Source organism: Muscardinus avellanarius (genome assembly GCF_963383645.1).
Source record: "Muscardinus avellanarius genome assembly, chromosome: 1".
Taxonomy (NCBI): domain Eukaryota; kingdom Metazoa; phylum Chordata; class Mammalia; order Rodentia; family Gliridae; genus Muscardinus; species Muscardinus avellanarius.
In genome coordinates this window covers 168,706,619-168,722,367 of record NC_137786.1, presented here as the reverse complement: position 1 = coordinate 168,722,367, position 15,749 = coordinate 168,706,619, and the positions used below count along the sequence as shown (strand labels likewise).

Genomic DNA, 15,749 nt, shown 5'->3' with positions numbered 1-15,749 from the left:
TGCAAATAAAATATTTATTTATTTATATGTACTAGGAATAGAACTCAGAGGCATTCTATCTTTGAGCTACACCCCAGCCCTACTTTATTTTTTTGAAACAGAACCTCACAAAGTTACTGAGATTAGCCTTGAATTTGCAATCTTTCAGGCTCAGCCTCCTAAGTACTAGGATTATAGGTATGTGTTATTATGTTATTACACCTGGCTCAAAAATACGTTGTTTTGTTTTGTCTTTTGCAATTTGTTTTTTCATAAAAGTGACAATTCAAATGATTCCTATTAAATGAAATTACAAGTATTTTGAAGATTATAAACAAGTAAAAAGGCTTCAAGGAAAATTACCTAAATTCTTAAATGGTAAGAATATCTTATTCTTATCCTCTATTAAGCCTCCAAGCCCTGCATTATATAACCTCTTCATTGACAAAGAATAAGAACTTGTATTGTTTTGACCTTTAAATTCTCAACATAGTAGTTCTCTGATGCTGAAACAAAAATAGTGATCAAATGCTTTGATGGACAACTCATTACAATGAGAGCTGAAAAAGCTTCCAAAACAAGGCAGATTTTTCCTGTACCTTTCAGATGCCAGAAAAATTTCTCAGTCACCCCTCCCAGGAAAGAACTTTATATATGCACTTAAAAAATAAAAATTTAAAAAACTGCTTTTGAAACGATTAAGTTCAAGGTATAGTTTTTAAAAAGAAAAAAATATTCCCAAGTCAGGGAAAAAACAAAAATCATTGAGCGAAGAATAAGAAACAAAAAGGGAAAAAAATATTTCAACAGAGTAGAAACTGTTAGTTTCTCTGTGTGTCCCTGAAAGGTTTTGATCCAACCCTATTTGTTATCCTAGTAAAGTGCTTCTGAAGAAAGGTCTCAGTGTAAGAACTGCTTGAAAGGAGCCAACCCTTTGGAAATAGGAATGGCTTGGCCATTTATTAATGTCAAATATGTTGCCCGCATGAATTAGTCAGCTTGTCTTTTGGAAGCCATACAGAAAAGTCTTCATGCACCTGCCTCTCAGTGTTCTGAAACTTCTGGCTTTAATGACAGCAGTTATGGCCACTGGGGGGAGGGGGAGGGAACCACACTGAACACAACTATATTCTATTTTCCAAATAGCTAATTCATCAACTTAAAGGCTTTTTGCTGAAGAGTCGTCAATGACCACCGTATAAAACTTGTTCATATTTAAAGTGCAAGGCAAAGCAAAGATATTTTCCTAAACTGGCAGAATTTAACCAAATTACCACCGAACTGACCTAAGAAACAAAGAAAAATGAAGCTGGAAAAGGCCAAATTTCCTACTGGCAGTACCACAGTGGCAAATATCCCAGAACTGAGAAAAGCTGCCAAGCGGGAGAGACAAAATTAAAGGACTCTCCAAACACAGCCAAGCCCAGGGCATACTGCATTCCCAACAGCTGGGCAAGCTTCAGAAGCAGCACACAGGTATAAGATCCAGCTTTATTCTTTATTTACAGCACAGTTCAGTCATTAAATCAAGAACAAAAGAAACGGCCCCTGTTTCCTGGATTGGCACCAGACATCCTTCCTACCAGCTGCAATTACATCATTTTTATCCATCTTCTGCTACCCTTTTTGAAGGGCAGGAGTGAGGACTTACAAAGAGACTTCGACCTCAAAACCAAGCAGAAATCCCTGCTTGCAGAGAAACAAAGGAAACGACTCTCTCTGCTCTGAAAGGCAGTCGGGAACTCTGCTGCGGTTATGAGGGCCATTGATGGTGTGGGAGCTGCAATGATGAGATTCTTCCTGGAAGCTGGAGGCGATGTAAAGGCAGCAAGGACCGGCCATCACATGGGTGGGATGGCTGCTCTCCCCTCCATTGTCCTCTGTTCTATTTCTACCTCAGCCCCGCCAAATATAACAACAAACAAGGGAAAATACATAGAGAAAACCAACGTGAATGGGAATATGGGTGGAGTGGACATAAAGGAAAAAACTGGAAGTGATCCACAGGTGCTCAGTGCTGCCTTCTGTTGCTCCCATAAAAGTCTCTGATCCACCGCTTCAGGTACTTAACTTCCAAGGAACGGGCTAACAGCACGGATGGAGGATCCAAGGCATTGTTGGCGCGGAGATCTAAATGATGGGCCCCTTCTGGAATGGTGATAGCAACCAGGGTGTCTGTGATGTCTCTGGTCACTCCGCCTCCTGACCAGGGGTCTAGTTCACCATTGCTGCAGGAGAGAGGAGGAAGAAAAAAAGAAGGGTGTTGGTGGTTCATGCCTACACTCAAAGAAAATAGGGAAACCTCTTATATGCATCACCCCTAAAATCATATACTTCTAACCTGGGGAACTCAATGTAAGGATCTAATTTCTCATAGAGAAAGGTGCTTCATACTGGATTTTATAGTATTTCTGCCAAAAAGAGAATCAAAGAAGACTGAAGTTGGTGTCCTAGTACCTAAATGTACCAGGACTGGGTATTTAGAAAACTGGCGTCCAGTCCCAGCTTCATCATTCAAAAGCTATTTGAGGCTGCCAGGTGTAGTGGCACACACCTGCAATCCCAGGACTTGGGCAGCTGAGACAAGAGGAACACAAGGGTTCAAGACCAGTGCACAGTAACTTAGTAAGACCCTGTTTCAAAATAAAAAATAAAATAGAACTGGGGTTGTAACTCAGAGGTTGAGTGCCCCTGGGTTCAACCTCCAGTAACCCTTGCACATGCGCACACACGCGCACGCACGCGCGCGCGCGCGCGCACGCACACACACACACACACACACTATGATCCAAGTTACCTGACTCAGTTTCCTCATTTGTAATATAGTTATCAAGGCCTAACCCAGAGTACCACATGCACCAACCACAAGATGTCCCTCTGAGCTACATCCTCAGCCCTTATTTATCATGGTTTTGACTTGCATTTCCCCAAAAGCGTATGGTACAGAACACCATTTCATCTGCAGATATACCATTTGTATGTATTATTTAGAAAAATGTGGATTCAGATCCTTGCTCATTTTTCACCTGAGTTATACATCTTTTCATTCTTGAGTTGTAAAAGTTCATTTTGTAATCTAGATGCAAGTTGCTTATCAAATATATGATTTGAAATTTTTTTCCCATTCTGTACATTGTTTTATAATTTTCTTGATGGTAACATTTGTAGTACAAAAGTTTTTCATTTTGATGAGGTACAATTTACTTATTTTTAATTTTGTTGTGTTTTGAGGTATTGTACTTAAGAAATTACTGCCTATCTCATGGTCATGAAGATTTATTCCTAAGTTATAAGCATTTTATTGTTGTATTTGTTTGGTTTTCATTTGAGCAATCAAACCCAAGGGCATTCTGCCTCCAAGCTATACCCCCAACCCTTTTTACTTTTAACATTTTTTGTTTTTGTTTTTGTAATATAGGGATTGAACCTAGGAATATTCTACCTCCAAACTATACCTCTAGCTTTTTTTATATTTTATTTTGAAGCAGGGTCTCATTTGGTTGTTGAGACTCTATGTTGCAGGCACTGTTCTTGAACCCACAATCCTCCTGTCTCAGCCTCCCAAATTTTGAGATTACAGGCATGTGCCACCACACCTGGCTCCCTTTTTATTTTAATTGTGAAATAGTGTCTTGCTAAAGTACTAATGGCCTCACTAAGCTGTTAAGGCTGGCCTCAAACCTGAAATTCTCCTGACTCAGCCTCCCTAAGAGTTTTATTGTTCTTGTTCTTATATTTTGGATTTTGACAGATTTTGAGTGACTTTTTTTCTGTATGGTACGAAAAGGGGATTAACTTGTTCTTTTGCATGTTTGTTCGTTTTCTCAGCATCATTTGTTGAAAAAATTATTTTTTGCACAATGAATTTTCTTGACACTCTCAGCAAAAATCAATTGATCAAATGTGTAAGATTGAGCTATATGTCTATTTTATGCTAGTATCACACTGTATTGATTATTGTTACTTTGTCATAAATGAAAATCAGGAAGTTTTTCCAATTTGTTCTTTTTTTTTTTTTTTTTTTTTAGTGGTACTGGGGTTCTTGGAAGCCCTTCTACCTCCGGGCTACACTCCCAGACCTATTTTAACATTTTTATTTGGAAACAGGGTCTCCTAAGCCAGCGCGCGCGGCTGGCTTCGAACCTACGCGATCCTCCTGTCTCTGCCTCCCAAGCGCGGGGATTACAAGCGTGCGCCACCACGCCCAGCTTGTTCTTCCTTTTAAGATTGTTTTAGCTCTTCTGAATTCCTTGCATTATTATATAAATTTTAGGGTCAGGTTGTCAATTTCTGTAGGAAAAAATAAAAAGCTAGCTGGGATTTTTATATTGATTGCACTGAATCTGTAGATGAATTAATTTGACGAATACTACCATCTATAGTGAAGGCTTATAATTTTATGTTGCCTCCAGATCTATTTTATCTATTTATTTATAAAATAGCAGTTGGCAGGTTTGGGTGGCACTTGCTTGTAATTCCAGCATTTGGGAGGCCGAGAGTGGAGGATCCGCGGTACGCAGACAGCCTCAGCTACTTAGCAAGGCCCTTCGCAACTCAGTGAGACCCTGTTTCAAGAAATAAAAAGACTAAACATTAGAGCTGAGTGTGTAGCTCTACTGGTTCCATCCCCAGTACCACACAAAATAATAATAATAATAAATAATAAGCCAGGCGTGGTGGCGCATGCTTGAAATCCCCGCGCTTGGGAGGCGGAGACAGGAGGATCCCGCAGGTTCGAAGCCAGCTGTGCTGGCTTAAGAGACCCTGTTTCCAAATAAAATTTTTTTTTTTTTTTTTTTTTTTTTTTTTGGTGGTACTGGGGTTCCTGGAAGCCCTTCTACCTCCGGGCTACACTCCCAGACCTATTTTATATTTTTGAAACAGGGTCTCTTACGCCAGCGCGGCTGGCTTCGAACCTGCGCGATCCTCCTGTCTCCGCCTCCCAAGCGCGGGGATTACAAGCGTGCGCCACCACGCCCGGCATAAAAATATTTTTTAAAAAATAGGTCTGGGTGTGTAGACCAGAGGTAGAAGGGCTTCCAGGAACCCCAGTACCACAAAAAAATTAATAATAATAATAATAATAATAATAATAATAATAATAGAGTTGAACTGTCTTATACCAGAAGCAGGGCTCTGCTTTGACAGTTTCCAGTTCTACACCACCCCATCCTCAGCCTCTCAGTGTAGTTAATGCAGACATCTCTCTTGTACAACTGCTCCTTGCTGACCTTTTCCCTATTGGCCAGCTGGGAAAGCATGCTGAGTGGCCCTACAGGCCCTCTACACTCTACCATGGATTGTGCAAATGTGCCACAGTAAACACCTCTCAGTCACTGTGTGACTCCTGGAACTCATGCCTGATTGCATTAAACCTCCAGGTAAAACTACCCATAGAAAACCTGTGAGAATAATGCCCTGGGTCCAATAAAGGCATGGGCCCACACATCCCTTCATGTTTCTCCCCACCTGTACTCCCTGACCTCCACGTTGTGGCCTACAAATGCACTGTGTATCCTCCAAGACTTTCACTTTGCGGATATGCCTGAAACTGTGTCCCAAGACTTTCACTTTGAGGTGTCACTGAAAGTGTATCCCAAATCCCCCTGATAAAGTGGTAACTCCAAAGGGACTCATTCAGGCGACTCCCTTGCAGGTGCTCTTTTGCTCAACCTCAGTAAATTGATAGAGAAACTCAAAGAACTTTATGCAAAACTCAACAACATAATTTTTCTTCCCATACATGAACAGAAGATGTTTTTACATTAAAAGGAAAGTTTTCAATTACTTTAAATATGTAGTTTTCTGTGAACACATATTTCTCTTATCAAATTTGTTCCTATATATTTCATTCTTGATATGATTGTATATCAAATTTTCCCTAGTATTACTAACTCCACACAGGCATACAATGGTTTGAAGTTTACAAAGTCTTTCCCATCTGATCATTACAATACAAAGTAGGTTTAATTACAACTCTCTTACAGATGAGGAAATGAATGCCCAGAGAGTATATATGTGTTCACATACAATTTTAAATTTCTTGTTCCACTTTCACATACTTCTTTTTAAAGAATAATCATTGTAACTTAGTAACATCATTTTTGAAAAATGTTTACTCAAAAAATGCACTTTTTTCCTTGTTTTATTTAAAAACAAAAGAGAAAAGTCCCATGGAAAATAGAAGTCATAGTTTCCAACTGCCAAATAAATGTTTAATGTAAACACAGAAAAATATAACATATGCTGGGATTGGATTCTCTTAAGTAAAAAAAAAAAAAATAGCATTCATCATTATTCCAATTTGACAAGCCCAACCACAATAGGAAATTCTTCATTATTTGCAAAACAAAAAAGCTATCCCAACAACCACATAATAAGCAAACTGCATTTGATTTAAAAGGTCATCTGCAGCAGCCTAGTGGCTTAGCAACAGTGTTTGGAGTTGCTGAGAGACCCAAGATGCACATGGACTTGAATTTCTTGGTCCTAGACATGTGAAAGCTAAATCAATCATTGGAAAATCTAAAAAACTGGCTTTCAGGAAAGAATCTAGATGCATGAATAAGATTCTCAACAACTAGCCTCATTTACTTGCTAGCGACAATTAACTTACCTAAGAAACTATATTAAATTAACCAGCTCCTCAGGAACTCCTTTCTGAATTGATATTTAAATAATGACCATCAGAAAACAATTTCTTCCAACAAAACCACTGTGCAATTTATAAAAATTGCAGAAATGAGACTAACAGCTACTATCTATTAAGGCTTCATTCATCCAACAAATGTTTACTGAGTGCCTACTACGTGTCAGGCACTCATTGGGCACAGAGGATTCAACAGAGAACAAAGCAGACATAACATCCACCCTGCTGGTGTTTACTTCTATGACAATCTGTTCATTTAAATAACTGTTATAGCCAGTAATCCTGATACTTGGGGGGCTGAGACAGGAAAATCAATTTTAGCAACTTAGTGAGACCTTATTTAGAATGCCCTTGGGTTAAGTCCCTAGTACCAAAAATAAATGAATGAATGAATGAATAAATAAATAAATAAATAATAAAATCTGTTAGAAAGCCATTGTTTTCAAATTGTATACATTGGCAATCTACCCATAGCCACACAGCTAATTCAGGGAAGACAGAGCAGGATAACCCAGGTCTACCTGACTTGGAAGCCTTAACTAGAAAATCTTAACTGGCAAATCTCCAACAATTACAGCTTCAACTTTCCAACTGAATCACCAGTCACACTTCTATCTGTGTGAGCCAAGCTGAGGAGGAAAGCCTCAACACAAAGATACCTTCCAAGTGGTTCCTTCTCAAGGGACACAGAACAGATACCTGAGGCTTCTCTGTTACTTCTGAATAGAAGGTGACCTATATGGGGAAGATGGGAAAAGGGAAACACCTCAACAGACATGATGTACATACACAAACTTACCAAAGTCCATCATTGTGCTGAGCTCAAGAAGGAGGGCGGGGGGAAGGGCGGGAACTGGGGGAGAATATGTGAATGTTTTGTGCATATAATACATGCCTCTACCACCTGAACTTCATCAAGATGTACGACTACAAGCACCAATAAAGTAAAAAGTAATAAAGTTAAAAAAGAATGGAAGAATTCTGAATTATGAATATCTTAATTTTTTTTTTTTTTTTTTTTTGGTGGTACTGGGGTTCCTGGAAGCCATTCAACCTCCAGGCTACACTCCCAGACCTATTTTTATATTTTTATTTGGAAACAGGGTCTCCTAAGCCAGCGTGCACGGCTGGCTTCGAACCTGCGCAATCCTCCTGTCTCTGCCTCCCAAGCGCGGGGATTACAAGTGTGCGCCACCAGGCCTGGCTTATCTTAATTTTTTTCATACCTAAAAGCCTGTAGTAAAAAAAAAAAAAAAAAAAAAAAAATTCTTTGTAAAAGTAGATTTTCCACTACAGAGAGATAAGCTAGGGTCTTCACAACTTTCCTATGCTTCTGAAATTTCCTGTCTTTAAACTTTCCTATGCTTCTGAAATTTCCCCACGCTGTGCATTTCAAATGCCCACACATTCACTGGGCATCCATTATGTGCTAGGCAGCAAGAGCTAAGGGCACAGAGATGATTCAGAGGAAGCTTCTGCCATGGAGAGGTTCAGAGTTTCCTGGGGCAGATGGGAGCACAGATAACCCCCACACCAAGTGCTAAGAGGTATTCCCAGGTCCCAGATGAGCTAAGGGGTGGTAGGAACCTATGCTTCCTATTGGGGTCAGGGAAGATTTCTTAGAGGAGCCTGAGTCTTAAGGAAAAAAGAGAAAGAAAATGGATGATCAAAGACAAACATATAGCTTTCTATGGCTGAGACATATGGTACAAAATGAAAAGTGAATTTCCATAGCTGGGAACGCAAATATACATATATATTTTTCAGGTCTGGGCCAAGTGCTTTGCTAGGTAACACTTGTATACACTGCAACAATTTCATGAGGTGAGCAGTATGACTCTCATTTTCCAGAAGATAAAACTGAGAAGCAGAGAGAATATGTAATTTTAAGACAGCTTGCTTGCCTGAAAGTCCTTTTATACATTGATCTAAACGTTTTTTACACTGAACTATAATTTCTACTTACAGAGCTCTGTTCTCTTCCTCAGACATTTCTCACAAAAATTGCCCTTTCTTCCAGTGAGGATGATGATGATGATGATTATGATTTTTTTTCTTTACTAGTATGTACAGGGAGGGAGAAGGGTAGCAGTGGGATGGGGTTAGGAAGGAACCACATCGAGAGATGTTGTGTGAGCCTGGCATGGCGGCACACACTTGCAATCCCAGCATTTAGGAGGCTGAAACAGGAGGGTTGCAGTTCACAGACAGCCTCAGCTACTTAGTGAAGCCCTTTGCAACTCGGTGAGACCCTGTTTCAAAATAAAGCTGGGCTGGGGGTGTAGCTTGGAGGTAGAATGCCCCTGGGTTCCACCTCCAGTACCACAAAAAAAAGAGAGAGAGAGAGAGAGAGAGATGTTGTGTGCGTATATGAATGCATTGCTTTGGATCTCACTATGATGTATGATGATGTTTACCAATAAAATTCTAATAAATAAGTAAATAAATTTTTGATGATAGTTTTGATAGCCTGAGAAAAATACTATAAAAGGGCAAAGAGATACCTAAAGTACATATCTTAAATAGTTAAATCCAATAAAAAAGAGGATGTATTTAGCCAAAACTTATATATTAAAACTTCATGCGAAGATAAAAGACTCCACTTAACTTGAACTTCAATTTTATTATAGGGTCAGAGCAAGGAGTTATGAGCTTCTAAGTTTAGAATATTATAGGCATATCACTGTGACCAGCACTATATTTATATTTTTTTATTTTTTGGCACTAAATACTGAAACCAGGGGGATTTTACATGAGCTACACCCCCAGCCCTATTTTATTTTTTATTTTGAGATGGGGTCTCACTAATTTCTTGTGGCTGTCCTCAAACCTGGGCTCCTCTTGGCTCAGCCTCCTAAATATTGGGATTACAAGTATGCACCACTGTGCCTGGTTGCTATCTTTATCTTAATAGATGACAACCTAATATCCAAATCAAAATATGAAAATTTCAAAGTCACAGTCAGATACAGATAGAACCAACTCAATTAACTCTGACATGTACCAATATCAAATAGGTCACTTCTTGTGGGGCATAGTGGCACACTCTTGTAATCCCAGAATTTGGGAGGCTAAGACAAGAGGATCGCATTTTGCAGACAGCCTCAATTACTTAGTGAGGCCCTTTGCAACTCATTGAGACCCTGTTTCGAAATAAAGAATAAAAAATAGGGTTGGGAACGTAGCTCGGAGGTTAAAAAAAAAAAAAAAGCCACTTCTTAGAAGAGTGGTGTGACCTAGAAGAACAGTCATGAGTTCTATAGTTAGACAGGTCAAGGTAGAAATCTGTTTTACTGTCTACTTGGCTGGGTTGGGGCTAGTGACTGGAGATGGAGATCTTCGGTTTCCTCTTCAGTAAAATAGTGTAAAAATAATTCACAAGGTAGTCATGAAGATTCAACTAGCTAATTTATCTAAAGTGTCTCATATAACACTTAGAACAGAATGAGCACTTCAGAAGCATCTTTTAAGAAAAATACTGGAAATTTTATGTTTTCACTAATATCCAATAGTAACAATAAGCAACACAAGCTAAGACTCTAACCGCTGAAACAACATCTTTTATTTGTGCTGGAAACTTTTTGTCAATATTTTAATTTCACTGCAATATTTTAGTTCTTTTTTTTGTTGTCGTTGTTTAGTGTTTAGGTGCAGTAGGAATTCAGCATAACACTGTGTCTCACCTCAGCATCTTCTATGGCTCAAGGAGCAGAAAAACCTGATGATCACCACTGTTTTATTCTGTACTCTTTTATTGTCTAGCATTTTCCTGGTTCTGTTTTCTCAGCTTTCCTACAGGTATCTCCACCTACTCAAGTTCCTCTTTGAATCAGTAAAACTTACCTGAAAACAATGTTGGAGTGTGAACTGATGTTTTTGCCTCCGTACAGGGCAGAGATCCAGGAAGGCCTTGGTCTCACACCCCACTGTTTAAAACACTCATCAGAAAATTCCTTCAGGTTCCACAAGTGAGGTTCAAACATGTCATCGATGCCATTAGTGCAAATGGGTATGACCATTTCTGTGCAGGTCTAACACCAGGAGAGAGCACAAAGAGAAAATGAGCTACAAAAAGATGAAGTAAATTGCCCACAGGTGTTCCACTAGTAAGAAGCAAAGCCAGCCAGGGTGTAAGCTCAGGCAATGGAGCTTCGGGGCCCCTGCTCCTCACTTGCATGCCATACGAGCCCTGATGACCCACAGGAGGCTTGGCTGACAAGACACAGAAGTCAGGATGATGTTATCCTTATTTGCAAACTACTTTTTTTATATATAGTGTCATATTTAACCTTCAAGACAACTCTCAAGAGAGAGTATTATTATTACTATAGTCTTATTGTGCAGATACTAGAATAGAGATTCAGAGAGAGTGCAATTAGACTGCCCTGTCTTCATGTGTCCATAAAATTGCTTCTTTTAGAGAACCTGTCACTCTTTATTACAATTATTTAGTTTACCTATCTTTCTCATCAGGCGATTGATAGATGATAGACAGATAATGTTTCTTTTTCTTCCTTTTTTTTTGTTTTTGGTAGGACGGGATGGAACCCAGGGGCATTCTCTGAGCTATACCCACAGCCCCATTTTAGTTTTTATTTCGAAACAGTGTCTTTCTAAGTGCTAAGGCTGGCCTTGAACCTGTTATCCTCTTTCCTTAGCCTCCCAAGTACTAAGATTACAGGCATGTGTCACCAAGTTTGGCACCAGACTGTATTTGACGGTGAGATCACGTGTTACTTAATAAATGAACATGTCCCTGGTCTCAAAGTGTAAAATAACAGAGCCCTGGCTTAGATTCAGGTTAGGTGATAAAATCTCCCCTAGTCCCTGTTATAGCAAAATTCTATCAGTGAACAGTAAATTCAACTTGGGGAAATTATACACATGTACCTGATAGCTCCAACTCAGGGCTCCCAGATAGTTTGTTCTTGTTGTTTCTGAAATATTCATACATTTCGCCTGGCCTGAATAATTATAATATACATTCAGACCTTGGAAAATATTCTGCAGCAGCACTGAATCAGATACAGAAAGATCTTTCAAATACTGGCACACTATCTGTAATTTTAGAAAGAAAAAGAGGAGAAAGGTCAGAATATGCATATAAAATTATAGTTTGATAACATGAGAAAAAAGATGATTCTGATTTGATCACAAAACATTCTTAAACATCTAACAAAATTTCTTTAAAATTTCTATCTATTGAGTATAACCCCCCTCAAAAATGAGTAAAGTTCTTACCAGGCTATAGAAAAAAGCCACATTCATTTGCATTTAGCTTAATCTCTGCACCCTTTGCTCCAACCTAACACAATCTAACCGAACTTTTTCCTTCTTCGTCCTTGTTCTCCCCCAAACCCTTTTCCCCACTCACACCTGGCCAAGTCCTCTTTTACAATACTCAGCTCAAAATCACCTCTTCTGTGAGGCCATGCATCCCTATGTATACAAGTTGGGAAGAACTAAACCAAGCCCTTCCTGGTGCTCCCACTATCTGCTGCACCTGCTCCTATCAAAGCCCCTGTAGTGCTTTACCACATTCATTTAATTCTAAAATGTCTGCCTCAGCACTTAACAAGGTCTCTGGTATCTAAATATTTGTTGAATGAATGACTATATTTTTATAAAAATGCAAAATTCATAACATTTCTTATGGAAAAACTATACCAAACTCCAACATCCATGGAAGGATAAGATATCCAGCAACTCCCCAGATCCCAAATATTCCTATTACCATTCTTTTATCAGTGCCTGAAATTCTAGCACTGAAAATCATGGGCAATTCTCAGGGTTAGAAGTATACAGCCTAACTAGAAAGGCTTCTAGCAATACCTCTTTAAAGGGAGGGGGGGAGAAAACTTGAAAAGTCAAAAGAAATGAATTGTAGAGAAAATCTGATGCCTCTCTTCAATTATTTGGCCTCTGCACAATATTTTTATGGCATGTTAATTGGTTCCTTGTAAAAAAAGATTTCTCAATAAATTAATTTTAAGAAATGCTGTATTAGCAAATATAAGCAGTATTCCTGACTTTATAGTCAGGGAAAAAACTCAGGTTTCTCAGAGCACTTAAAACACTCAACTATAATGTTCCTTTCCAAAAAGAAGAGAGAGCATACATTAATTCTGATAAGTTTTTGGAAATTTCCAGTGAGGAAAAAAAAAGTCAGAAAATAAGATGCCCAAAACGCTTGGTATACCTTACTAAAATAACTACAAGGCCATAAGCAGCAGGTAAACCAGTGTTTGGGATGTACATAAAAAAAAATAGAACTGAGCTAAACAGAGCTTCACAAACCTATCCCACCTAAAACAGTTTAAAAAGTCAAAACACTGCTACTGCTTTGACAGTTTCTTATTTTTCACAGCAAATCAGAAACTAACATTTGTAAAGCACTTTCCTCTGAAAACTGACCTAAGAAATATGGTAATCGTAAATGCTCAAGAGAATATGGAAGTCAAAAACTAATCACAGGATACATTAAACTAGCTATTGCTAATACCTGATCAGCAATATTTCCTGAATCTTGATACCAGCAGCAGACTCAGCTCTATCACAGCAAAAAACTATAGAGAAGATACATGGGATGTGGAGAACATTATGTTTAAGCACAGCATGGTAGATGAGGCAGGTTAACCATACAAGCAGGACAGAGGGAAAGGAGATAGTGATGGTAACAAGTGACCTCTAACCACGGAATGGAACAGTGGCCAGTGGCCAGTGAATGTGACACATGCTGGCGTTAGAGTCCCACTTAGAGCTAGAACACTGGGCCTCTGTACGGCAAAGAAAAAGAGTCCCCATGAATAGCCATCTCTGCAAAGAGCAGTTACTGTCACTCCTGAAAGACACAAGCATGGCTGGAGACCGGCACCAGTTGACAATACTTGGGTTTTGGCAGCTCCAGAACACCATAGTCAGAAACTTGGCCTCTGCTGCTCACACCCGGATTAAGAGGAATCTTGGACATACTGTCCTCTGTGAGGTCAGATTCCCCTTGAAGGACTGGGTCCAGTTCCAAGCAATACCCTTAAGAAGGAATACTGACCTACATGCAAAAATGCATAAGGGAGCAGTGGGGATGGGGGTTGACAGTAGTTGACACACCCTAAAATTGGTTTTTTGGATCATTCCCAACCACTCATTATTACAAACAAAGTCATAAAAATTCCTAAGATTAAATCTCTACATATATATTTGCAGTTTTATTGAGATAAATTCTTAGAGGAATTACTAGCTCAAAGAAAATAAGCATTTTTAGGCCTTTCCTACATCCCATCAAATTGCCTTACAGAAAGGAAATACCAATTTATAATCTACCAGTATACTAAATAGAGACTTAAACTATCATTTATATTTTTCAAGCAAAATATTTGCAAATTTACTATAAAAACTGTATTTTAGATGGTTCTAAAGTTTCTTTCTAATGCAAAGATTCTGTAAGTCCAAGCATCATCCTCAAGCACAAAAACAAAAACACAATCTCTGTTGGGCATGATGGCATACACCTATAATACCAGTACTTGGGAGGCTGAGACAGGAGGATCACACTGTGTGACAGTGTGTGTGTGTGTGTGTGTGTGTGTGTGTGTGTGTATCCTCATATTTCTGTGTACTTCCTTAACAATTTCAGTAGTATTTGTGAAGTTTAAAAAAAAGACCCTAAATCATAATGGCAACCCTTAGCACCACTGCCAAGTTTATTTAAACATTACAGTAAACCGGGTATGGTGGTGTGCACATATAATCCCAGCATTCAGAGGCTGATCTGTAGGATCATGGTTCAAGGACAGCCTTTGCTACTTAGTGAGGCCCTTTGCAACTCAGTGAGACTTGGTTTCAAAATAAAGAATAAAGCCAGGCGTGGTGGCACACATTTGTAATCCCCCCCCACCGCGCTTGGAAGGCGGAGACAGGAGGATTGCGCAGGTTTAAAACCAGCCTCTCTGGTTTAAGAGACCCTGTTTCCAATTTAAAAAAATATATAAAATAGGTCTGGAAGTGTAGCCCAGAGGTAGAAGGGTTTCCAGGAACCCCAGTACCACCAATAATAATAATAATAATAATAATAATAATAATAATAATAATATAAAAATAATAAAGATAATAAGATAATAATAAAAAAATAAAGAATTAAAAAATAGGACTGAGGGTGTAGCCTCTGGGTTCCATTCCCAGTACCACAAAAAAAAAAAAACCTACTACAGTAATTCAAAAGGAGTATTCACATACTTTTTTTTTTTTTCAAAGCTCTGTAGGATGCATAAAATCAATAAATGTTAAGCCGGGCATGGTGGCGTAAACCCAGCATTCGGGAGGCTGAGACAGAAAGATCGCGGTTCACAGCCAGTCTCAGCTACTTAGTGAGGCCCTCTGCAACTTAATGAGACCCTGTTTCAAAATAAAAAATAGGGCAGACGGTGTGGCTCAGAGATTGAATGCCCCTGAGTTCCATCCCCAGACACACACACACACACACACACACACACACACACACACACACACACACAAATGTTAAGATGAGCCATATGAAATTGCCACAATCATAGGTTAAACACAGTTAAATACTGGCAGTTTTGGTACAATCTCATATAAAATTTTAGTTTAAGCCTGATAATTTGCAGTTGTCATCCACTTGATGAGGAGAAGCACTTGGCCTGTTGACTGTTTCCTGAGCAGCTGAGATCTAGTCAGCAAGGAGAGAGTCCCTGGCAACCACCTTTGTCCAAAATACTTGGCACACAGTTATCCCCTGTGTTGTACTATATATTTTGTGGCTTCCTCTAAACAATTTCAACATAAGGCCATAAATGCATTAAAATGGGGGAGGTGGGGCTGAGGCTGCTAGTCCAACTACTGAAACTCCTTGAGGAGCAGAACTTTTCCCACAGTGACTCAGGAAGCAACAATATGATGATAATTCCCATTTCACAGGGGATAAAACAGCTCAGCACTCTGGCTACTGACAATTCAGAAACTGAATAAAGGTTATGAACCTAGATGTGGGCACAAAGTCCTAGCATAAGAATCTTCCTTCCTGATGGTATGTAGTAACAAACAATTATTATTATTTTTGTGTGTGTGTGGTACTGGGGTCCCTGGAAGCCCTTCTACCTCTGGC

The 15,749-nt window shown here is 39.1% G+C and overlaps 1 protein-coding gene across 1 annotated transcript in view; it reads right to left on the bottom strand.

The window, feature by feature from the left end:
- Positions 1-1,990: 1,990 nt before the first annotated feature.
- The window catches only part of PRCP (prolylcarboxypeptidase), a gene marked incomplete at both ends in the record, with an annotated part of 71,861 nt that continues 58,102 nt past the window's right edge, over positions 1,991-15,749 (bottom strand). Inside the window, 3 exons of the mRNA XM_080714235.1 lie at positions 1,991-2,207; positions 10,472-10,659; positions 11,519-11,686. Of these exons, the coding sequence (XP_080570361.1) occupies positions 1,991-2,207; positions 10,472-10,659; positions 11,519-11,686 (573 nt within the window). The remainder of the gene's footprint in view (positions 2,208-10,471; positions 10,660-11,518; positions 11,687-15,749) is intronic.